Source organism: Cervus elaphus, chromosome X (assembly GCF_910594005.1).
Source record: "Cervus elaphus chromosome X, mCerEla1.1, whole genome shotgun sequence".
NCBI lineage: Eukaryota > Metazoa > Chordata > Mammalia > Artiodactyla > Cervidae > Cervus > Cervus elaphus.
The window spans coordinates 172689105-172713869 of record NC_057848.1 but is presented as its reverse complement, the minus strand read 5'-3'; the positions used below and the strand labels follow the sequence as shown (position 1 = coordinate 172713869).

At 48.3% G+C, this 24765-nt stretch overlaps 1 protein-coding gene across 2 annotated transcripts in view; it reads left to right on the top strand.

Moving 5' to 3' along the window:
* Nucleotides 1-24765, top strand: part of TBL1X (transducin beta like 1 X-linked) — a 238856-nt gene that overhangs the window by 169917 nt on the left and 44174 nt on the right. For both annotated transcript variants that reach the window (XM_043896661.1, XM_043896660.1), the window contains 2 exons: nt 834-922; nt 12040-12150. In XM_043896661.1, coding sequence (XP_043752596.1) covers nt 12093-12150 — 58 coding nt within the window. In that variant the 5' untranslated portion in view covers nt 834-922; nt 12040-12092. The remainder of the gene's footprint in view (nt 1-833; nt 923-12039; nt 12151-24765) is intronic.

The window sequence follows — 24765 nt, the reverse complement described above, 5'->3', positions numbered from 1 at the left end:
GGATAGGTTAAACCCTGTAGGAGCCTGGATTCACTCACAACCAAAGACATTTTGTAAGGAAGAAGGTACATATCCTTAAATATATGCTGGCTGACTGCTTTGTATTTATATTGACTGAAAAATTAAAAACGAGTTTCTGGTCTGAAGGATTATCTTGTGAGATATACCCCTGGATTCTTCAGAAATCTGTGCAAATACAGAAGAGCTCTGAAATGGAAATGTAGGAGAACAGTAGCAGAAGACTTGAGACCTAGTAGTCAGTGCTTCCTTTTGCTTTATTTTAGGAAGCCAAAAGAAGGGGGGAAAGAAAAGATTCTAATGTTTCCCTGTTCGCATGAGCACATAAATGAGTGAATATCTGCACACAGACATGCATGGCGTGATTATTGTAACATTGGCCCAAGCACTGTATAAACTTTCTGTGAAGCATCTTTCTTCTCTTTAGGGCATGTGCAGTTTAATTTATTGAATGTATATGGTACACTCCATAAAACAAAGATATTTCAAGTGGGCGTTCATTATCATTGAATGATGCAAGAACACTTGTCTGAGCTAAAATCTGTTTTATTTACTTTGAGACGTTTGCCTTGTAATTCTCTGCATGTACCATAATGTTGATGGCTGGTTTTAATTACTTCCTTTTCCACATTGCAAATAAAACTGCATAGTTTGTGTTGAAGTTGAAGACAGAGGGTATGAAGCAGTAAAATGTGTTTGAGATGACAAAGGAAAAGAAGAATAGGAGAGATCAAAGGTGAACAATTCCCAAAGAATTTTCAGGTTTATTTTGTTGTTTTTTTTTTCTGTTTTTCAATCTCCTTGTTTCTCACCAGGCAGGTCCCAGCAGACACTTGGCGGTTCCTATGATCGGGTGCTGGGGAGGCCACTGGTTCAGAGATCTACACATGAAGTCACCCTAAAGGTACACCCCTGCCTTTGATCTTCGTTCTCTACCTGAAATTCCTTTCAAACTGAACTGCATTTTGCTAAAACTGTGAACACCTTCTGTTTTAAAATGATCTCTTTAGAAGGAGTCTGAAGTCTGTCTTCTTGCTGAAGTTCAAAGTAATTGTTTAATCGCTAAGTCATGTCTGACTCTTTGCGACCCCGTGGACCGTAGCCCACCAGGCTCCTCTGTCCATGGGATTCTCCAGGCACGAATACTGGAGTGGGTTGCCATTTCCTTTTCCATGAAGGTAATAGACAAAGCGTTATTAAATAATGATGTGCTACTTAGTTGATTCTTTAAGATGAATTGGGCTTTTTTGCCTTCTAAGAATTTTGGAAAATTCTTAGAGATGGAACTACCAGATCACCTTACCTGCCTCCTGAGAAATCTGTATGCAGGTCAAGAAGCAGACAGTTAGAACTGGACATGGAACAACAGACTGGTTCCAAACTGGAAAAGGAGTACGTCAAGGCTGTATATTGTCACCCTGCTTATTTAGCTTATATGCAGAGTACATTTTGAGGAATGCTGGGCTGGATGAAGCACAAGCTGGAATCAAGAAATTTCCAGGAGAAATATCAATAACCTTAGATACGCAGATGACACCACCCTTATGGCAGAAAGTGAAGAAGAACTAAAGAGCCTCTTGTTGAAAGTGAAAGAAGAGAGTGAAAAAGTTGGCTTAAAACTCAGCATTCAGAAAACTAAGATCATGTCATCTGGTCCCATCACTTCATGGCAAATAGATGGGGAAACAATGGAAACAGTGAGAGACTTTATTTTCTTGGGCTCCAAAATCACTGCAGATGGTCACTGTAGCCATGAAATTAAAAGATGCTTGCTCCTTGGGAGAAAAGCTATGACCAACCTAGACAGCATGTTAAAAAGCAGGGACATTATTTTGCCAACAAAGATCCGTCTAGTCAAAGCTATGGTGTTTGCAGTAGTCATGTATGGATGTGAGAGTTGGACCATAAAGCAAGCTGAGCGCCCAAAAATTGATGCTTTTGAACTGTGATGTTGGAGAAGCCTCTTGAGAGTACCTTGGGCTGCAAGGAGATCATACCAGTCCATCCTAAAGGAGATCAGTCTTGAATATTCATTGGAAGGACTGATGCTGAAGCTGAAACTACAGTCCTTTGGCCACCTGATGCTAAGAGCTAACTGATTTGAAAAGACCCTGGTGCTGGGAAAGATTGAAGGGAGGAGGAGAAGGGGACGACAGAGGATGAGATGATTGGATGGCATCACCGACTCGACGGACATGAGTTTGAGCAACCTCCAGGGAACAGGGAAGATAGGCGTGCTGCAGTCCATGGGGTCGCAAAGAGTCGGACACGACTGAACTGAAGATGAAGCTGAATACTGAACCAGCTATTTTAAACTTTTCTGGGTCTTACCAGGAGCAGATGACACCTTCTGAAATCAACCCCTCTCGTCAGCATTATGAATTAAAATTAAGCTGCAAAATTGATTATAATTGAGGGCATGAGTCTGTGTCTTATCTGGCTCCTGTATCTTAATTCTTTGGTTTATTTAGTTTCTTAATATGATTTGTGTCTATCTGTAAATGGATTTCCTACTTAACCTTGAAAGTTGTTAGAAAAACATGTGGCTTACTATCGATAGATCTAGGATGATGAGGTATATACCCAGAGGAGCAAACCAATCATAGATGCACAGACGTCAAGAATGGAAACCCAGGGAGTTCTTTGGTGGGTCCAGTGGTTAGGACTCTGCCCTTTTCCAATACAGGAGGCGTGGGTTCCATCCCTGATCAGGGAACTATGATCCTGAAAGCCTTGTGGCCAAAGAAGAAAAAAAAAAACACGAAAAACCAGAGTTGAAGCCCACGTCTCAACCCTAAAGCTGATGGTTCCCCTCCACCCTCTGTCAAAAAGAAGCACTGTTAATATTTTAGAAGATGGGATTTTAGGGTTTGATTTTATCCTTTACGTTTTATGTTTTCTGGTTCTTTAATTGTTTTAATGAGAAAAAAAAAACGGATAGAAGTTTTGTAATTTTAAAAACATATAAAAGATGGAAATTTGCAGAAGATTTTTTTTTTGCTGTACTGTTTTAAAAAGAACCAATCAGAGCTAAAATGATAGGCCCAAATTTAACCACAGGGACAACAATCTGATGAGGTATTTTTGTTTAAGGCCAAACATGTAGCAAGGTAAATATGTACTGTTGGCCCTTGACTAAGGTCATTTGCACCGGTTTGAACTGCACCGGTCCACTTATACATGGATTTTTGTTTTTTCAGCAAATACCTTCTGCTTTATATAGTCTATGAGTGAATCCACAGATGATGAGCTAAGAATATGGAGGGCCCACTGTAGTTATAAGTGGATTTTCAGCTGTGTGGGATTTTCACCCCAAACTCCATGTTGCTCAAGGGCCAGCTATATTAGAATTTCAATATTTTACTTAAATATCTGGAAGGCGTAGTTTGATTTTTTTTTTAATGAAAAATTAGAAAAGGTTAATTGAGTCTGTGTCATCGGATATTCAGGTTGTAGCATGAGGCTTTTAAATGGCCCAAGAGTATTACATTTGTATGGATGTACCACTGTGTCGTATTTATCCATTCATCAGCTGATGGACATTTGAGTTGTGTTTGCTTTTGTTGAGCTGTTCAGAAGAGCGCTGCCGTGAACATTCGTGTACAGGTTTTATCTGGATGTGTACCCTCATTTCCTCTTGGGTCTGTACCTGAGAGGAGAGTTGCTCCGTCCTATGGTAACTCTGTTTAACATTTGGAAGAATCATCCCAACTTTTCCAAAGTGGCTGCTCCATCAGTCAGTATTTTTAGCACCCAGTGAAGTCATATTTTAAATGTCAGAGGGAAGAGGGGAGAGAGAAGGCCTTCTGCTCATCAGTGTCTTGATTGAGTCTGAACTCAGTATTCAGGGAACACGTAAGCTTTGAGGGAACTGAACTGAGCACACACGTTGACTTCCTGCTGTGAGTTGGGCATTGGTGTTGAGCTTCATAGATGACTCTGGAAGTTTGTGTAGCCTTTGATGATTCCGTGTGCGATTTTGACGTGCGGATGTTCATTTGAGAGTATGCTGGGGAGTGGCATTGCTGCTCACATACCACAATTTCCATGGCGGCTCCATGACCGTGAGCTTGGGAGTCATCTGTAAATCACAGCCCTTTCTCTCTGCACTGGATGCTGTGCGTCAGAAAGTGAGGGCTCACATCTCTTCCTGTTGTTCAGTCACCAAGTTGTGTCTGACTCTTTACGACCCCATGGACCGCAGCACACCAGGCTCCCCTGTCCTTCACCATCTCCCGGAGCTTGCTCACACTCATGTCCATCGAGTCGGTGATGGCATCCAACCATCTCATCCTCTGTCGTCCCTTCTCCTCCTGCCTTCAATCTTTCCCAGCATCAGGGTCTTTCCCAATGAGTCAGTTCTTCGCATCAGGTGGCCAAAGGATTGGAGTTTCAGCTTCAGCATCAGTCCTTCCGATGAATATTCAGGACTGATTTCCTTTAGGGTGGACTGGTTGGATCTCCTTGCAGTCCAAGGGACTCTCAAGAGTCTTCTCCAGCCCCCCAATTTGAAAGCATCGGTTCTTCGGTGCTCAGCCTTCTTGTTGGTCCGACTCTCCAGTTTGTCAGGACTACTGGAAAAACCGTAGCTTTGACCAGACGACCCTTTGTCTGTTCCTGCTTGACTTAACCTAGTTTCAGCAGGTCTCTCCTCGGAATGGGATGGACACACAGCAGATGATGGTTGTGGTGTCTTTTTCGCTCTTCTTTGCAGAATGACCGGTGGGTTATCCCCGCGGAGCGTCCACATTCTTGGGGCATCACCCTTCAGGTTCCCAGACAGGAAGATTTCCGGTTAGAAATCGACAAGGCGGGTGTGCGCTAATGTAGCCAGGGGAGAATCGTTGGGAGAGCAAGGTTGGCAGATGTTTTCCGTCAAGAGTCAGAGGGTAGATGTTGATAGATGATGCTTTGTGGGCCCCGGGGTCCCCGTTGCTTTCTTCTGCCTTTCTCCTGTTAGAGCTGCTACTGATCATACACAAATGAGTCAGTGTGGCTGAGTGATGGTAATACTTTGCTGACAGGCGCTGGAATTCTAATGTCATCACAATTTCACGAGTGGCAAAATAGGATTCTTTTGATGTTCCTTGCAACCATTTAGAAACAGAGACGCCGTTGATCGCTCCTAAGCCTTACGGGAGGTGGTCGATGTGTGAGTGTGCCTGTGGGCTGCAGTGTGCAGCCTTGACCTCCAGAAAGACACCTATTTTATTTCTCTGTCTTCTAACGGTGACCTTTGAGTTGAAGGGCCTCTGTTTTGGAGCTCTGCGAGGTCCATGGCGAGCTTAAGATAGCGTCCACCTTATGGTTTCCCTGGTGGCTCAGATGATAAAGAATCCAACTGCAGGGCAGGAGACACCGGTTCAATCCCTGGGTCGGGAAGATCCCCCTGGAGGAGGACATGGCAACCCACTCCACTATCCTTGCCTGGAGAATCCCCATGGACAGAGGAGCCTGGCAGGCTACAGTCCCTGGGGTCTCAAAGAGTTAGACTAAGTTGTGGTTGCTTGGCCACGACCCTGCAGTTGCTCATGGACCTTAGGGAACTGCACGGCCTTCCATGAGCAGAGGGCTCTGGACGTATGTAACCCTTCTTCCCTGGGGGATGTTTGATCATGTCTGGAGACCTTTGAGGAAGATATTTGCTCCTGACACCCAGTGGGTGGAGACCAGGGACATTGTTCAACATCCTCCAGGGCATCAGGGAACCCATCACAGAGATCCGTGTGGTCCCGAGTGCCCACAATACCGAGACCAACGACCCCTCCCTGTCGGTATTTCTGTTTTGATCCGCACAGTCCTCTGGCTGGGAATTTCACCTGCTGAGTGTTTGATGACAAAACTTGAATGCCTTCCGCTTGCTGATTTTAAGTGTCAAAGGACACTCCTGGGATACTTGACTTCACGATGCTTTTAGTATTTTCCTTTTACACGGTATGTTGTTGTTATTGTGTGTGCATGCATGCTCACTTGCGTCCAGCTCTTGGAGACCACGTGGACTGTAGCCCACCAGGCTCCTCTGTCCAAGGGATTTCCCAGGCAAGAAGACTGGAGTGGGTCACCACACTGGTTTAAAGCTGAAGCGTCACAGTATACTTTTGTTGTCGTTGTTCGGTCACTCAGTCATGTCCGATTCTTTGAGGCCCCATGGACTGCAGCACTCCAGGTTTCCCTGTCCTCCACTATTTCCCTGAGTTTGCTCATGTCCGTTGAGTCAACGATGCCATCCAACTATCTCAGCCTCTGTCGCCCCCTTCTCCTGCCCTCAATATTTCCCTATTTTAACACCAAGGTTTTTGGGATGCATGCTGACTCAAACGGCAAAGCATCGCCTGACTTTTTATCTACAGAGAAAGCCACAGGTGTTTTTGTTTTTGTTTTTTTCCAAAACTCTGGAGACCACATTATAGGAATCGATGACCTCACATAGGACTCCACCTACCCCAGCAAAGGAACTCATCCAGGCCAAGATAAATCTTGCATATGTGGCTGAAAGTCACAGTGTCTTGAGAGCTTTTGTAACCAGCCTGTGTACATTCTTGTGATTTGTCAGAGGGCCCCAGGGACAGAGGAGCCTGGTGGGCCGCCGTCTGTGGGATTGCACAGAGTCGGACACGACTGATGTGACTTAGCAGCGGCAGCAGCTAGTGTAGAGACTCATTCCAGCCCCTCAGTCTCAAAGATAATTAAAGTCTGTAAATTAATTTATAGACTAATCGGAAGCCTTAGCTGGCAGACCCACGTCCTCCAGCAAAGAAGGGAAAGAACATTTTTACATTGAAGCTGTCTGTATCTTCCGAGGCCCTTTGCTACAAAAGCTTGGGCACCTGAGCTTGAATTTCACTGCGTGGACTGAAGACTGTAAAATGAAACTCTGTTCTTGGACTCACGTGTGTGTGTCTGTCTCTCTGCGACGCAGACCTTACTCAGCAGTGGCTTTCTGTCATCGGTATGAACTTTTTCAGGAAGGTTTCCCTCTGGACCTGCCTCCCGATCAGGCAGAGAAGTGTGGGGTGGGCAGGGTTCATGGCTCAGAGGGTTTGAGACGGGGACCTGTGGCCGCTCGGGAGAGGCACACGTGGTCTTGGCCGCACGTCTGGGTCAGGACGCCCCGTCCTATCCTGTCTGCAAGCTTCGTGCTTCTGTGCACGGGGTCGGAACGAAGCCCACCAACCAGCCACTAATGAATCCAGGCGGGCAAATAGGCACAGAAAGGCCCCTTTCTGAAGGCCTCACCCTGGGGATGCTTTTTGATTTCTGTGAAGCATGTCATTATTTTTCTAACCCGAGGAGGCTCCCTCCTCCCCGCTGCCTCAACCCTGCCAATTTCTTTCCTCCTTAGCTGGGTTGTTCTCGTACTGATTTCTGAAGACGCTGCCAGATTTTAATTACATCCTAATGAATGTGACTGCAGTTCACGTTCGTAGGAGGAAATTTGGAAAATACTGAAAAGGCACGCACACGTACACAGATTTAAGTCCAGCAAGATCCTTCCTAGCCCTGGAGAGACCGGTGTATTTTATTTTACTGTTTATATTTTAGAGGATATCTTTTATTTGTGCATGTGTGTTCGTGTGTGTGTGTGTGTGTGTGTGGTTTGTGTGGTTTAGTTGCTAAGCCATGTCCGACCGACTCTTGGCAACCCCATGGACTGTACCCCCAACCAGGGTTCTCTGTCCATGGGATTCTCCAGGCAAGAATACTGGAGTGGATTGCCATTTCTTCCTCCAGGGGATCTTCCCCACCCAGGGATCGAACCTGGGTCTCCTGCGTTGCAGGCAGATTGCTTACCCACTGAGCCACCGGGGGAGACCTTGTGCGTGTGTACAAAATGAAAGTTAGCCATTCCATTTGAAGCCTCCTTTTTTTTTTCACATGGCACTGTATCGTGGACATCATCCTAGGTCATGAAAATCCTTTTGAGGGCTTCAGTCTTGCCAGGTTACTTCATTCTCTTATGTAAATGGTGGCCCTAGTGGTTAAGAACCCACCTGTCGATGCAGGAGACGTCAGAGACGTAGTTTCAGTCCCTGGGTTGGGAAGATCCCCTGGAGGAGAACAGAGCCTCCCACTCCAGCATTCTTGGCCTGGAGAATCCCATGGACAGAGGAGCCTGGTGGGCGAAGGTCTGTAGGGTTGCAAAGAGTTGGACACAACTGAAACAAGTTAGCACGCACGCGTGCCACTGCTGGACATGTGAACTCTGGTGAGGAAATAATAGTTCTTTGATTATGTGTATAATTTTGGACCATTTGGCTCCCAAGTAAATAAATATAACTATAAAATTAGTGAAAAATCTTACCTTTGGGGGGACTCTTTTTCTTACTATAGAATGATATGCATGCAAATACTCTTTAGTAAAATGAAGATGAGTCTATGGGGGAAGAAAAGAAGGTGAAACCACTGTTGATATTTTCTTGTTCCCTGTCCAAACTATTCTATGTATATATTCTGCAGTAACTGAAGTCCAGCTATAAACGCCATTGTGTATTGAATCGTACTCATTATTTGGACAACAAAAAAAGTTTGTGGTAGTTTTTCAGCACTTCCTTGGCGGCTTCATTTCAGTTAATGCAAGCAGAGCAGGTGTGCAACGTGATGAAACAGGCTTGCTTCCTCTCCACCTTAGTCTCCAGCCATGTGTACAAAAGGATTTATATGTAAATGTTGATGCACACGTTAAACTTCTCCTCTCATAACTGGCCACTGGGAAACACAGTTTCCATTTGAAAAGAGAGAGCAATGTTATGGGCTTCCCTGGTGGGTCAGTCAGTAAACAATCCCATCTGCAGTGCAGAAGACCCAGGTTCAATCTCTGAGTCGGGAAGATCCCCCGGAGGACGAAATGGCAACCCATTCCAGTATTCTTGCCTGGAGCATCCCATGGTCAGAGGAGCCTGGCGGGCTACAGTTCATGGGGTCGCATAGAGATGGAGGCGACTGATTGGCTAAACCACCCCCAGTGTTATGGAAAAGGGAAGCCAAGGAGGTGAGACCCTACTGCATTGCAGTCAGCAGAGAATCTGTGAAAGTGCCTTGCTGCAATGAGGTCATTTATAGCAGGTTTTCCAGCATCTCTGGCTCTACACCCTCACTCTGCATGGAATCAAGTCCCAGAGCCCTGAGCCTCGTCCAGAAAATCACTTTACGCGATGCATTCTTCCAGCATCCAGGCCAGCAGACTCATAGCAGAGACAAGACCTCAGACCGACTTTTTCTTCCATCCCTGGAGAACCACGGAAGGGGCTGCACGAAAGGATGTTCAGAGACCGCGTCCTAACGGCACAGATTGCTAAGAGAGAAACTTCTGCCACGAATGATATCACGCTGAGCACCACGCTCCCCGCCCCGGAGTCACTGTGTGCTTGTTCCATCACTGTTTCCGAAGCAGGCTCCCCGCCCGTGGGCAGGGAAACTCACTCGCCCTTTCTGTCTTCATCTCGCAGAGCCGGCGTTCAAGTGGCTCCGTGGTCATCAAATCCTTGAAGATCATCAGAGAGCGGTTCAGATTTTGTTGTTTGGGGAGCGGTCCTGTCCCTTCCCGGAGCATGAGAGCATGTTAAATACTGCACACGCAATAAGAGCCAAACTGTTAGACAACATTTCCCACTCTCTGTTTTTTAAGAAAACTTCATCTATTTTTTTTACTTTTTATTTGGTATTGGGGTGCAACTGATTAACAGCACTGCTATAGTTTCTGGTGGAAGGCAGAGGGACCCAGCCGTACATTATATGTTTCCCTTTTCCCCCAAACTCCCCTCCCATCCAGGCTGCCACGTGACATTGAGCAGAGTTCCCTGTGCTGTCCAGCAGGTCCTTTCTGGTTCTCCGTGTTAAATACAGCAGTGTGTCCATGTCCATCCCAGACTCCCTGACTATCCCTTCCCGCATCCTTTCCCCTGGGAACCATAAGGTTATTACAGAGTATTGAGCAGGGTTCCCTGTGCTGTCCAGCAGGTCCTTGCTGGTTCTCCATTTTAAGTATAACATCATAGACACGACTTCTCTTGCAACTGAATTTTGAACTGTTTTGTGACCGTGGTTATTAAGAGTTTTTTGCCACCTGGAAATTAAGTTATTAAAAAAAGAAAAATACCGTAAATAATCTTCCCTTCAGCTTCCTGATGGATTTCAGCCCCCAGTGGTTATTTATGTTGGAATACTCATGTTAAGCAGGAAGACTCCAGACGTGTCATCAGCTCACACAGATTTTTTTTCTTCTTCTGAAACCAGAACAGTGAGGGAATGTGTGGTTTTTACCTTGCAGTGAAGATGGTCATTTCCTTTCTGCACAGTCACAACTGCAAAGACCACAGATGTACCTAATGGGAGGTGCCTCCAATGAAAACTCTGGAGAAGGGAATGGCAACCCACTCCGGTATTCTTGCCTGGGAAATCCCATGGACAGAGAATCCTGGCGGGCCACAGTCCATGGGGGTCACAAAGAGTCGGGCATGACGGAGCACTCAAAACTGGGTCAGGCAAGAAAACAAACAGCATGTCACTAATGAAGAACCCATTTTTGTTGTTGTCTTTGGAGGCGTGTTCCTTGGGTAGGGGGAAGGTGGTCTCTCTGCTTTGATGATGCTTGCGGCGGGGTCGGGGGGATGCGGAGTAGGATTAAGAGCCCTTTAGAGCCCTCCTGCGTCTCTCCAGGGCTCGGGGCCCTGGTCTGGAAGTGTGTGTAGAAGCACATCATCCTCACCACCTTCCCGGCGGGGAGCAGTGGGTCTTAGCATCCGCAGTTTGGCAGAGGTGGAAAACTGAGTCCTCTGGTCCACAGCTCCATAGGGATGAAGGTGCATTAGCATCAGGCCTCCTGGCTCAGCCTCAAGCTCCCCCCGCACCACACCCCGAGTCCCATGTTCTCTGTTTTCCTCGGCTCCCTCAGGACATGATTCCCCTTACCTCCAGCCGATCCATCAGTCCTTGGAGATCTGAACCATTGCCCTGGCGTTCCCCTAACTTCATTGCAGCCAGCAGAAGCGTTTCCCTGGAGGAGGGCGTGCCTGGAGAATCCCAGGGACGGAGGAGCCTGGCGGGGCTACACATAGTCCATGGGGGTCGCAGAGAGTCAGACACAACTGAAGCGACTTAGCACGCACAAGCATTCTGAGCTCCGAAAGAATCCTGCTTGGCCGACTACACAGGCCGACACCTGCCGCCTTACCGTCCACGGGGCAGGCGCAGAGGGCGAGCTTCCTGCCCCTGGGTCCCGGGGAGCGCTCGGTCCATCCTTGAAGATGCCGTGGTCTCGGCCAGTCTGCCGCAGAATTTAACACTGTCGGTTTGCTCTGTGTCCGTGGGGCGGCTTGCTGACTCCCCGCCTCTTAATAGAAGTCACGTCGTCGTGTCGATGACACAGCGCCTCGGTGATGTGTGTCTTGGGGCCACGTGCACCCTGTCAGTTTGGTGACCGTGAGGTTCGGCAAGGAACTTCGATGCGTGGGAGGTTGCTGTGAGTCTTCTCTGCTGCAGACGCACAGGTGTGACCGGGGCCACGTGGTCCCCCCAGCTGGCGGTGTTGGCAGGACCGCGGGGGTACCCCCGGTAATCTCCCTCATCTGTCCAGGGAAGGGCCAGCAGGTGCAACCAGCCACCGTCTGTCCTGGGGTTCGGGATCTTGAGTGAATCAAGTTGCAGTGTTTGTGCTCATTTTCTGGTGCCCCTGGTTTTGTCTCTCTTAATGTGGTTTATAGACGAGTCCCTGCCAGCGTTATAAAATGCATCAACTCATATTTGGGGGGAAACTTTTCACCTGTATGTTTATATGTTTATGTAATTATAAAAGCTTTATGTCACCAGGAAATACAGGGGAAATTTTTCACCTGTATGTGTATATGTTTAGAGAATTAATTATAAAACCTTTATGTCACCAGAACATACGACAGGAATCGGGCATTAGTTACCTCCTGAGTATTACATATGTCAACTGTTTTCCTAAAGAAACACGGACGAGGAGGAACATGTAGGCAGTGTCTGAAACGTCTCTCCGCTTTCTCCTCTCTCCTTTTCCGACAGAGGGTGGTGGCTGCTGCTTCGTAAAGACCTCATCGCCGCCAGGTGAGGCTAAGATGAGCATTACCAGTGACGAGGTGAACTTCCTGGTGTACCGATATCTCCAGGAGTCAGGTAAGAAGCCAGCTTCCTGCCCGGAGCGGGGGAAAAAAAACGCCTTCTTCCAACGCGCCATGTGCAGGGGCCAGCAAACGCGGGCTATAGAGAAGAGAGAGCTCAGGATGCTCTTATTCAGAGGACCGAAGGGCCTGGGCCCATGCTGCTCCTGGGGCGGGATGAGGGAACATGCTCTCGTTTCTGCTGACATTTCTGTTCACCTGAATGAATGAATGAATGAAGATCAAGTGAAGGGAAAGTGAAAGTCGCTCAGTCGTGTCCGACTCTTTGCGACCCCGTGGATTATCCAGCCCGTGGGATTCTCCAGGCCAGAATACTGGAGTGGGTAGCCTTTCCCTTCTCCAGGGAAATCTTCCCAATCCAGGGATCAAACCCAGGTCTCTTAAATGGCAGGTAGATTCTTTACTGTCTAAGCCACCAAGGAAGTACCTCTAATAAAGTGAAGTCAAGTGTTAGTCACTCAGTCCTGTCTGAGTCTTCGTAACCCAAAGACCTATAGCCGAGCAGACTCTTCTGTCCATGGGATTCTCCAGGCAAAAATACTGGAGTGGGTGGCCTTTCCCTTCTCCGGGGGATCTTCCCCACCCAGGGATAAAACCCAGGTCTCCCGCACTGCAGACAGATTGTTTACCAGCTGAGCCACAGGGGAAGCACATTAAGATCAAGAGCAGTTGTGATAGATGTGGTGAGGGGCGGGGAGGATTTGGTGTTCTGGGTCCCCACGCTCGGGAGGGCATTTGTGGTCTGCTGTATACGTATGGTGCATCTATATGGGGCTGGGGCCATTGGTGTTCTTGGCCCCGACCATAGGGGAGCGTATTTATGGGCTGGTGTATGCGTATGGTGTATATTCATGGGGAGGTGGAGTGATTGGGTGTTCTCAGCCCCCACCATACGGTAGGCATCTGTGGGCTGATATATAAATATGGTGTGCATGTGTGTGGGAGTGGGGTGATTGGTGTTCTTGGCACCCATCATAGGGACGGTATTTATGGGCTGGTGTATACATGTGGGCTTTCCCGGTGGCTCAGCTGGTGAAGAATCTGCCTGCAATGCAGGAGACCTGGGTGGGGAAGAGCCCCTGGAGAAGGGAAAGGCTACCCACTCCAGTGTCCTGGCCTGGAGAATTCCATGGACTGTATAGTCCATGGGGTTGCAAAGAGTTGGGCACGACTGAGTGACTTTCACTTCACATACATATGGTGTATAGATGTGGAGGTGGGGTGATTTCATGTTCTCGGCCCCCAGCATAGGTGGGCATTTGTGGGCGGCTGTATGTGTATGGTATATATATTATAGGGTGGGGTGATAGGGTGTCCTCTGCCCCCACCATAGGGAGGGTGTTTATGGGCTGGTGTATACATGTGGTGTATATACATGGGGGCTGGGGTGATTTGAGTGTTCTCAGCCCCCACCACAGGAAAGGCATCTGTGGGCTGGTGCATGCATATGGGGACTGCCCTGGTAGCTCAGCTGGTAAAGAATCTGCCTGCAGTGCAGGGGACCCGAGTTCAATTCCTGGGTCAGGAAGACCTCCTGGAGGAGGGCATGGCAACCCACCCCAGGATTCTTGCCTGGAGGATCCCGTGGACAGAAGAGCGTGGCGGGTTGCAAAGCATTGGACAGGACTGAGTGACTAAGCACCCAAGCAAACATATAAATGTGGTGTGTATCTATCTGTCTATATATAGATAGATATATACACACACAGAGAGAGAAAGAGAGATAGGTGGGGTGTTTGCTATTCTTGGTGCCCAGCATAGGGAGGATATTTATGGGCTGGTGGGTACATATGATGTATATATATGAAGGTGGGGTGATTTTATGTTCTCAGCCCCCATCATAGGAAGGGCTTTTGTGGTCTGGTATGTATGTATGGTGTATATATATACATATATATGTATATGTAGAGAGAGGGTAGAGTGATTGGTGTTCTTGGCCCCCACCATAGAGAGGGTATTTGTGGGCTGGTGTATCCATATAGTGTATATATATGGGGCTGGGGTGATTGGGTGTTCTCAGCCCCCACCATAGGGAGGGCATTTGTGGGCTGGTGTATCCATATGGTGTATATATATGGGGCTGGGGTGATTGGGTGTTCTCAGTCCCCACCATAGAGAGGGCATTTGTGGGCTGGTGTATCCATATGGTGTATATATATGGGGCTGGGGTGATTGGGTGTTCTCAGCCCCCACCATAGGGAGGGCATTTGTGGGCTGGTGTATCCATATGGTGTATGTATATGGGGCTGGGGTGATTGGGTGTTCTCAGCCCCCACCATAGGGAGGGCATTTGTGGGCTGGTGTATCCATATGGTGTATATATACAGAGGGTGGGGTGATTGTGTTTTCCCAGCCCCCACCATAGAGAGGGTATTTATGGGCTGGTGTATACATGTGGTGTATGTAAATGGGGCTGGGGTGATTGGGTGTTCTCAGCCCCCACCATAGGGAGGGCATTTGTGGGCTGGTGTATACATATGGTGTATATATATGGAGGGTGGGGTGATTGTGTTTTCCCAGCCTCTACCACAGGGAGGGCATTTGTGGGCTGGTGTATACATATGGTGTATGTACATGGGGAGTGGGGTGACGGTGTTTTCTCAGCCCCCACCATAGGGAGGGCATGTGTGGGCTGCTATATAAATACGGTGTGTGTATATATGGGGGTGGGGTGGTTGGCATCCTTGGTCCCGACCACAGAGAGAGCGTTTGTAGGCTGGTTACAGATCTGTGTACATAGTTGGCGTGGGGTAACTTGGTGGGGTGGCTTGAACAGAAATGCACCGTCCCAGCACCGTGGAGGACAGCCGTCCGAAGCAGGGTGCCAGCTGGCTTGCTTTCTTCCCACGATTGTCTGCCGCACGGGGGTCTGCCTCAGCCTGTCTGCCAGCTTCGGTTGGACTGATTTCTCCTTTTCGTGCAGACGCGGTCATATTGGATTAGGGGCTCACGGTATTCCAGCACCACCTCGTCTTAACGAAGGACATCTGCAGGGACCCTCTTCCAGACGCCGTCACATTCTGAGCCGTTACCATGGGGTGGGACTACCAACCTATGCAGTTGCAGGGGGACACAGTTTGAGCTATAACAGTCGGTTCTGCGCATATTGAAGGTTTATTCACTTTGCGTCACGTTTTACGTAATCTGCAAATTGATTATTCAAGAAAGAAGCCAGTTCTCACATGCCACTTCCACAGAGCCACGTGCTATCATTGAGGGTGATCCAAGTGTGAGTCCCTGGGTCCAGACTTTCAGAATCAGCCCAGAAGGGTGAGATGGGCCAGTCTCGCAGGCGACCCAAATGGTTTGATTCTGATCCTCGAGCAAAAAAGACGAAATAGGTGGGGCATGCCACATGTTATAAATAAACCTCTCCCCACACAAGCCTAAGGTCCCTGTTTCTGCTGTCAACCCTAGCTAGCATTATTCAGGAAAAGTACACCTTCTTTCTACATATACATTTGACCATTTGGATTAGCTCTTGCTAGATGTTTTGTATAAAAAAAATGGTGAGCAGAACAAAACAGGTACCACCTCATCCCTCGTCAATCAGAGAGGTCATGCCCACGGCTCTGGTAACTTAAACTCAGAAATTAGCCAGGAAGTCTCCCACCTGGCATCCAAGTGTCCTCCCAGCACTGATCTCAGATTCCCAGAGATGTTTGCAGATGCAAATTCCACGTACCAAACTCTGCCTCCCTGAAGACTTCCAGCACTGAATTCAGATTTCCTTCCCTCTGGAAACACCTGCACAAAAATAGCCTGAAAAAGTGCGGTCCAAATGTGTAAACAGTCTTAAGGTGAAATTGCTGTCCCTCTGTTTGTGAACATGAGGGTAAATAGAGACTTGTGAAAGAAAACTTTTGTGTAACCCAGAGAAAGGTTTTTCCCGGTGGGCAGTCCCTAGGGCCCCCCCGGGGGCAAGAGCGTTGCTGGCTTCTTAGAATAAACAAAGAAATGTCTATCCTTACCCCCAGAAAAGCGAGACTTCCTTTTTTAGGATTTGTTTACATTTGTCTCTCATTTGTTGAGAAACTTTCTGTTACCAGGCAACTCAGAAGGGAGCCTTGGGAGACGCAATGTATAGAATTCCATCAGTGCCGATTGTGTGCAACATCTGCTAAGCTGCCGTCGTAATTTGTCAGAGCCTCGAGTGGAATCCCATAGATCGAGTGAGGAGTTAAGAGACGTCTGTGTGTGCCCCTGATGACTTTGTATGTCCAGGAACTGCCTCTGGTACCCCCACGAGGACATACTCCAAAGAAGAAACGCCTAATGTTGTAAGCGTTCGCTGTGGGCTTGTTTAACATTTCTCTCCAATCCTCACGCTTTGGTTAGGTGGTGGTTTAGTTGCTCAGTCGTGTCCGACGTTTTGCAGCCCCATGGGCTGTAGCCCACCAGGCTCCTCTGTGCATCAGATTTTCTGGGCAAGAATACTGGAGTGGGGAGCCGGTCCCTTCTCCAGGGGATCTTCCAGACCCAGGGATCGAACCCAGGCCTCCTGCATTGCAGGCCGATTCTTTACTGACTGAGCCACCAGGGAACTTATTGACCAGCCATCAAGTGCAAAGAGCACGTTCTTGGCCTCATAATGTCTCCTTTCTAGCTGAAAGGAAGGAAGGAAGGGGAAGGAAGGGGGATGAAGGGGAAGGAAGTTTTTCACCCGATGTGAAAAACTGAATCATTGGAAAAGACCCTGATGCTGGGAAAGATTGAAGGCGGGAGGAGAAGGGGATGACAGAGGATGAGATAGTTGGATGGCATCACCGACTTGATGGCCATGAGTTTGAGCAAACTCGGGGAGTTGGTGATGGACAGGGAGGCCTGGTGTGCTGCAGTCCACGGGGTCACAAAGAGTCGGACACGACTGAGCGACTCAACTGAACTTGATATGCTTAATCCCTAAGTCATGTCTGACTCTTTGCGACCCCATGGACTGTAGCCTGCCAGGCTCCTCTGTCCGTGGGACTTCCCAGGCAAGAATACTGGAGTGCATTGCCATGCCCTTCTCCAGGGGATCTTCCCCACCCAGGGATCGAACTCACGTCCTCTGAGTCTCCTACATGGACAGTCAGGTTCGTTACCATTGCCCCACCTGGGAAGGCAGAAGCTAAAACTCCCCGTGCATTGATTTGCGTGGGTATTCGTGCAAATTCACCCAGGGTATTCATGGCTTGGGGGCAGTATTTCCCCTACCTCTAGCGTTGTGATGTCTGCACACCGTGAAACAGACAGAGCCCTTAATCAAAACCGCTCGACCACTGTGGTGGTAGCTTTGACCACACACAAAAATCACAAGTGAGAAATTGAGTTTCCCTAATGTTTTGTCAGGTGTTAACCAGGGTGGGTGTCCCCAGTGGCTGTCATTTGAAACACTTTAGACAATGAAAGCAGCCTTTCGTGATGGCAGATGGCAGAAATTCATTTTGCATATATCAGAAATCAACACGATGGTGAATTTCTCTGCTTACTGTGGGGATTTTAAAACGTTCGAGCCTGGCGTGCTGCAGTCCATGAGCGTCTCAAAGAGTCTCGGGTACGACTTAGATCCTGGACAACAACAGAAAGACCTTCGAGGGACTTCCCTGGTGGTCCAGTGGTTAAGACTTCACCTTCCAATGCAGGGGTTGTGGGTTCAATCCCTGGTTGGGAAGCTAAGATGCCGTCTGCCTCAAAGCCAAAAGCCAGAACATAGAACAGAGCAACATGATGACAAATTGAATAAAGACTAGCAAATTAAATAAACACCTGTGAATAAGTTTGAAAATTCCCTACACAGCGAAATAGACTTCCTGCTTTGTCATGATTCATGGTCCAGAGGCTAATCTGTTATGCATATCTGTTGCCTCCGTTAGCACAGCCATACCTGCCCTCTTCTTGCGAGGAGAGCCAATGGTTTTCAAACATAAGCATCTATATACTGCACAGGTGCTATTTTCTGTTGTTGTTCAGTCGCTCAGTTGTATCTGACTCTTTGCGACCCCACGGACTGCAGCATGCCAGGCCTCCCTGTCCATCGCTGACTCCCAGAGTTTGCTCAAACTCATGTCCATTGAGTCGGTGATGCCATCCAGCTATCTCATCCTCTTTCGTCCCCTTCTCATCCTGCCTTCAATCTTTCCCAGCATCAACGTCTTTTCCAATGAGTCTGCTTTTCGTGTCAAGTGATCAAAGCATTGGCGCTTCAGCTTGAGTCCTTCCCGTGAGTATTCAGGGTTGATTTCCTTTAGGATGGACTGGTTTGGAGCCCATCTCTGCACTCACGTGACTGGCCAGGTAGAATCAGGCATGTTTCCTTTGGTTTGCATAATACGCTCATGGCTCTGTGTTATATATTATCCTTGTGAATAAATGTTACGTAACTAGACTCGTGAGGTTTTCAGTGGAAGGTAGATGGCATTTTTTCATTCATTTCGTGGAGCTTCTGTTAGGAGAACGGTAACAGATTTCCTGACCACGTAGCACACGCATATCCCCTGTCTTGCTGCACCCCCCCGCCCCAACTCACGTCAGAATTAGAGTAAGATTTAGGTGGCATTTTCTCTCCACAGCCGAGTTCAAGAACAGAGCCGAAGAATGGTTCTGTTCTGAACACACAGAGGTATGACTCTGCAGAAATATTCCTGTGCAGTGTAAAAATTATGCATATTGGTGGTCCAGGGATTACAAATCTCCCTGCCCGTACAGGTGACACAGGTTTGATCCCTGGCCTGGGAAGATCTCACATGATGTAATTCACTGAATAAGTGCTTCCCAGGTGGGTCAGTAGTTTAAAAAAAAAAAAAAAATCTGCCTGCCAATGTAGGAGACCTGGGTTCACTCTCTGGGTCAGGAAGATCCGCTGGAGAAGGAAAGGCAGCCCACTCCAGTATTCTTGCCTGGAGAATACCATGAACAGAGGAGCCTGGTAGGCTACCATCCACAGGGTCACAAAGAGTCAGATACGACTGAGTGGCTTTCACATAGACTGTATGTACCTAGGTGATGCTCACACATGGATCAGAAATGAGGAAAGCTGAAGGTTTGCACTCAGCTGAATGTCACTCCCTGGTTTTGATACTGTCCTATGACGAGAGAAGATGTCACCGTTGAAGGTGGCTGGGTGGGATGACTCCACTGTTTTCGCAGCTTCCTTTGAGTTCATGATAATCTTGAAATTGCTAAAATAAAAAAAGACCAGCAATCATAACTTTGCGCTTCCATAGTCTGCAGAGCTTTGCCTATTACTGAGACGGAGAAGGTGGTCAGTAATACAAATGCGGCTGAGACTTTTTTTTATTAGATTTTGCAGGTTGTTAGCCATGGCGCAGTTCTGATGGAGCGTCTTTTGTGTAATGGATTCAAGTGGTACCGTGTTAGCTTAGAAGCGGATAGCCACACAGCCATTCTGGGGCTTTTGGAAACAGAAAAATCATAGAGTCATCTGAAGGTGAACAGCGGTTATTGTGTATCCCAGAGCCAAGTTTTTGCTTCCTTGGTAATTCAGCAGACTCAAGTGTGCATCATAGGCCAGGCTCACCTGGCCGGCTCCTCCTGGGACATTGTCACGAGCAGCCGTTCTGCATTTCATTGACACCGTAGGCGCTGGACTGGCTGTATCGTTAGCAGAAGGATAAAAGGACTATTCAGGGGCTTGCCCTGGTGGCGTCATGGATAGGAATCCGCCCGCCAGTGCAGGGGACCCAGGTTCGATCCCTGGCCCGGAAAGATTCCACGTGCTTGGGAGCCACTAAGCCCGTGAGCCTAAACGACTGAGCCCACGTGCCCCTAGAACTCGTAATCTTGCAACAAAAGAAGCCACTGCAATGAGGATCTCGGACCCTGCGACTCGAGAGTAGCCGCTGTTGGCCGCAGCCCCAAAGACCCATCTCAGCCGAAAATCAGTAAATATTTCAGTAGTGTTCTTCCGTGTGCTTCCGCACTCCTTGTCCTCTGTCTTGCCAGGTTTTCAATATCCCCTTCATGGCCTTTACCTTGCAGGTTTCTCCTAGGTGGGCAGAGTTGAGGGTCTTAATCTCTTGGAGTGATGGTTTTGCGCTGTGGTGTTGGAGAAGACTCTTGAGAGGCCCTTGGAACTGCCAGGAGATCCATCCCGTCCATCCTAAAGGAAATCAGTCCTGAATGTTCATTGGAAGGACTTGATGCTGAAGCTGAAGCTCCAGTCCTTTGGCCACCTGATGCGAAGAGCTGACTCATTGGAAAAGACCCTGATGCTGGGAAAGATGGAAGGCGGGAGGAGAAGGGGACGACAGAGGATGAGATGGTTGGATGGCATCACTGACGCAATGGACATGAGTTTGAGTAAACTCCGGGAGCTGCTGATGGACAGGGAGGCCTGGCGTGCTGCAGTCCATGGGGTCGCAAAGAGTCGGACACGACTGAGCGACTGAACTGAATCTCTTGGAGGGACTCTGAATGGTCAGAACAACATACATTATCTAAAGATGCTCAACCTTTCCTAGAGGCCAGGCTTCCTGAAACTCAGCACTGTTGACCTATGCCTGAAACTCAGCACTGTTGACCTATGGGCTGGGCAACTATCCTGTCTTGTAGGTTCTTAAGATCGCATCCCTGGTCTCCACCCACTGGGTGACAGGAACACCCTGCCCCCCCTCGCCCTCCATGCTGACAACCAAAGATGTCTCTGAGTTTTGCCACATGTCCCCCGGAGGGCAGAACCACCGCTAGTTGAGAACCACTGATAACACATCCTTCAGTTGTGGGATGTGTTTCTTCAGTTAGTTTTTATTGCAAAGTGGAGTTGTCACGAGATTGTCGTTTCTTCTCTCTTTTTCATCTTCTTGGGTTGCATTTTGATTTTTTCTGCAGCACACAAGTGAACTCTTAACAGTGGTCCTAGCGGTCCCTGTTTTTATTAAATTTTTCCAGAGTAGTTTTCCCCTCGAGGAAGGGGGGCGGGGACCTCTGCCAGTACTGTTCTGTAGCAGATAATAAAATAAGTGGGAGTAGCTGTCTTCAATCTGGGTTTTGTTTTTCTTTGGGTTTTGGGTTTTTTTTTTTTTTTCTTGGACTCCAGTGAGGAGATTAGATAACCAGGAAAAGGGTGTTACCCTTAACATTTGTGAATAATTGCGTCTCCAGAAATGATTCAGCAGCATTGCCCTCTAATTCCAGCAGCTGACAGATCACCCCGTAGGCTCCACTGTGTTTCCTGGGAGCTTGGACTGCCTTCTTATGCTAGACGCGTTCCCCGCCCCGGATTCAGGAAGGCATTTTAATGCTTCAGCTATCTTAATTTAAACCCAGGTTCAGGGCTCATTGTTCAGCTGAGTTGCTAAAAATATTTCTCTGACTGCGGTGGCATTTTTACATTGCTAATGTTGTCCCTGTTTAGAAAGAGAATCTTTATGAGACGATCAAGGCAAGCACTTCTGTGAGGCAGGGGTAGCCTTTGCTTTAGAAAGCGTACAGGAAAATATTCATTTCATCAGATTATAAGGAAGGAATACCAGAATGGGTTGTCTGCATGAGTAATTTTAAAAGTAATTTAAAAGCAGCTGAGGGAAATCCCTGCTGGTCCAGTGGCTAGGACTTGGCGCTTTCACTGCTGGGACCCAGTTGGTTCGATCCCCAGTTGGGAATCTACAATCCTGCAAGCAGCGAGGAAGGAAAGGGAGGGAGGGAGCCAGGAATTAAGTCAGGTGGAACAGAAATATCTCATGGTTTCCAGTTCTTTGGTGATGTGTCCCTGTCTCCTAGACAACCCTCAAGCTCTATGATTTGCTAGAAGGATTCACAGAAATTGGGCTTCCCTGGTAGCTCAGTTGCTAAAGAATCCACCTGCAATGCAGGAGACCCCGGTTCGATCCCTGGGTTGGTAAGATCCCCTGGAGAAGGGATAGGCTACCCACTCCAGGATTCCTGGAGAATTCCATGGTATAGTCCATGGGGTTGCCTCAGATAGGACTGAGCGACTTTGACAGAATTTAGTAACCATTACACTCGCAGTGGATTACAGCAAAAAGATACGGATTATAACCTACTGCATGGTGACTGTACTTCATAGTGGTATATTGGGTACTTGAAGGTTGCTGAGGTTGCTGAGATCGTGGAAATGTTCTCAGTGAAGTAAATAAAGGTTAATCACGGGAGGTGCTGCATATGTGAGCTGACCTTGTTGTGTGATTCTTCCACAGTGTATATCCATGTATCAGATCATCACAGCATATACCCCAAACTTCCACTTTGTTACACGTCACTTACTTCTCAAGAAAAGTCAATCGAAAAGATCAACAAGTTAATCAAAGTTGGATGCTATGTCTCTATTTTTGTTACATTCCTCTTAATCGTATACAATTGGGTGTATATTTTGTTTGTTCAGCCGTCTTGTTTACACAGAATCCAATAGAGCCCTTTGTTTTGAATTGATAGCTTCAGTTTTTCTCCATTGGGATGTAATCCGTACGTGCATGCCACGTCACTTCAAGTGACTCTTGACGACTCTGGCGACCCTATGGACAGGGGAGATTCTTCAGGCAAGAATTCTCCAGGAGTGGGCTGCCCTGCCCTCCTCCAGGGGATCTACCCAACCCAGGGATCAAACCCGCATCTCTTAAGTCTCCTGCATTGGCAGGATGGTTCTTTACCCCTAGCAGCACCTGGGAAAACCACCCCCCTCCCAAATGAAAAAGAGACAGGTTACAGTCAGCTAAGGGCAAAGGTGCATGGGGTCCATCCAGTCCAGGAGAACTGGGCACAGACTTGTAGGTGTCCCCTCCTGGCTGAGCAATGTGATGACACCTGGTTCTCCCAGCAGCATGTCTGATGGCAAAGGGGCTGAGTTGCTAGCCACCCGAGCTTTGCCATCCAGGCTTTCATGTGGAGCTGCCGCTCCTGTCGAGGGCGCGGGAGCACCTGAGCAGACCCAGGCTGTCCACCCAGCCCCGACCCCCCCCCCCCCAAGTGGACTCCTGCGGTTGTGGTTGTGTATCGATCACGTATGCACTTGGGTGTTTTTACCTCACGTTTGAAAACTCACTGTAAAGAGTGTAGGGGCGGGTAAGTACCTGGAGAACGTGATACCCACGCCTCTCACATAGAAAAGCATAAAGCACCCCCCGGGAGAGCTTTGTGGAGGCAGGGTTGCACACGCCTCCCGCAGCAAAGCTTTGCCCACGCTTCCTTTGCAGAACCAATCTCCCCTTAGGGCTTTGGAAAGACCCTGCACTGTGTGGGGGTCATCTCATCCCAAAGCCTTCTTCCAGTGGTGCCTATTGCCAACGAGCTCCTCTTCATTCAAAAAAAGAGTGTCTCCCTACCCCTTTGGGTGTGATGATAACCCACTGAAGCGTAGCAGAATGGAACCGTGCAGAAGTTGCTCTTGGACCGTCCCCGAAGTTCACAGGCATCCCGGTTTCCCCTGCGCTGTGGTTGTGCCATCTTTTCTGAGTTTGCTGCGCTCCGCCGTTTGTGCATTAAAAGCTCAGATTCAGGGTTTGCCATTCCTGTGCTGCTTTACTTGTCAGAGAATGGGGAGAAAGCAATTCGCTAGAAAAGCATTTGAAAATGGGCCGAGTATAAGTTGTTGTCGTTTAGTCTCCCAGCCACGTCTGATTCTTTCGCGACCCCGTGGACTGTAGCCCTCCTCAGGCTCCTCTGTCCATGGGATTTTTCGGGAGAGAATACTGGAGTGGGTTGCCACTTCCTTCTGCAGGGAATCTTCCCTACCCGGGGATGGAACCCGCGTCTCCTGGGTCTTCTGCCTTGGCAGGTGGATTTTTTACCACTGAGCCACCTGGGAAGCCTGCATGTAAGTTACACTTGTTTCAAGGTGTGTCTTGCTCAATACAGCCAAATCGTTTCCGTGGGTACTGCCATGGGAGAAAGGCTGGGTGCCATTGAAGAAGTCCTTAAGGCTTCTTAGGCCATTGCTTCTTCCTTTAAAGGGTAGGGACGGTATGAAAAAGCCTCAGATGGTTCCCGTTTCCTTTTTTAACTGAGGTGAATTACCGCGCTTACCACGGTGCCTGTTTTCCAAAGTTCATACACCATCACATTTAAGATCTGGCTGCTCTGAAATTCTAATGTGACCTTCAAAGTGTCCAGCTTTGATGTACTTCATTCTGCCAGTCGCAGTTCCCTTTCTTCCTTCCAGACTCAGCGAGCTGGTCATCTGGACTGTCAGACACAACACTGTCCCTTTTCTCCTGGGTTTCTGTCTGTAGCCCTAGTGAGGTCTCCTCCGTCCACGTCTAAAATGCCACTCTCCCCAGAGTGACATCATTTTTTCTTTCCCTCCTGTGTCCAGGTCTACGGACAGTGGGCTGCTCTTTTCTACAAGTCTAGGTTTCTGCCCCTAACTCACGTCTCATCCCCCAGTTTGGGGTGGAGGGGGGTGGGTCTCTCAACCAGCCTCTCCTCAGATCCCCCAGTCTGGGGGGGCTGCCGCCAGCCTCTCCGTTGCTTTCTGTACTGCTGTGTTCATTGTGTATTTCCCAAGGGTTCTTCAGCATTATCCCACACAGAGAGCATTGCCATTTCCTGACCACTATGCCTCCCCTGCAAAGAAGAGCTTCCTCTGACCCCGTAACCTCCTCCAGGTTTTACGTGAAAAATGTCAGAGTCACTGTCGTGTGTTTCTCTTTCATGG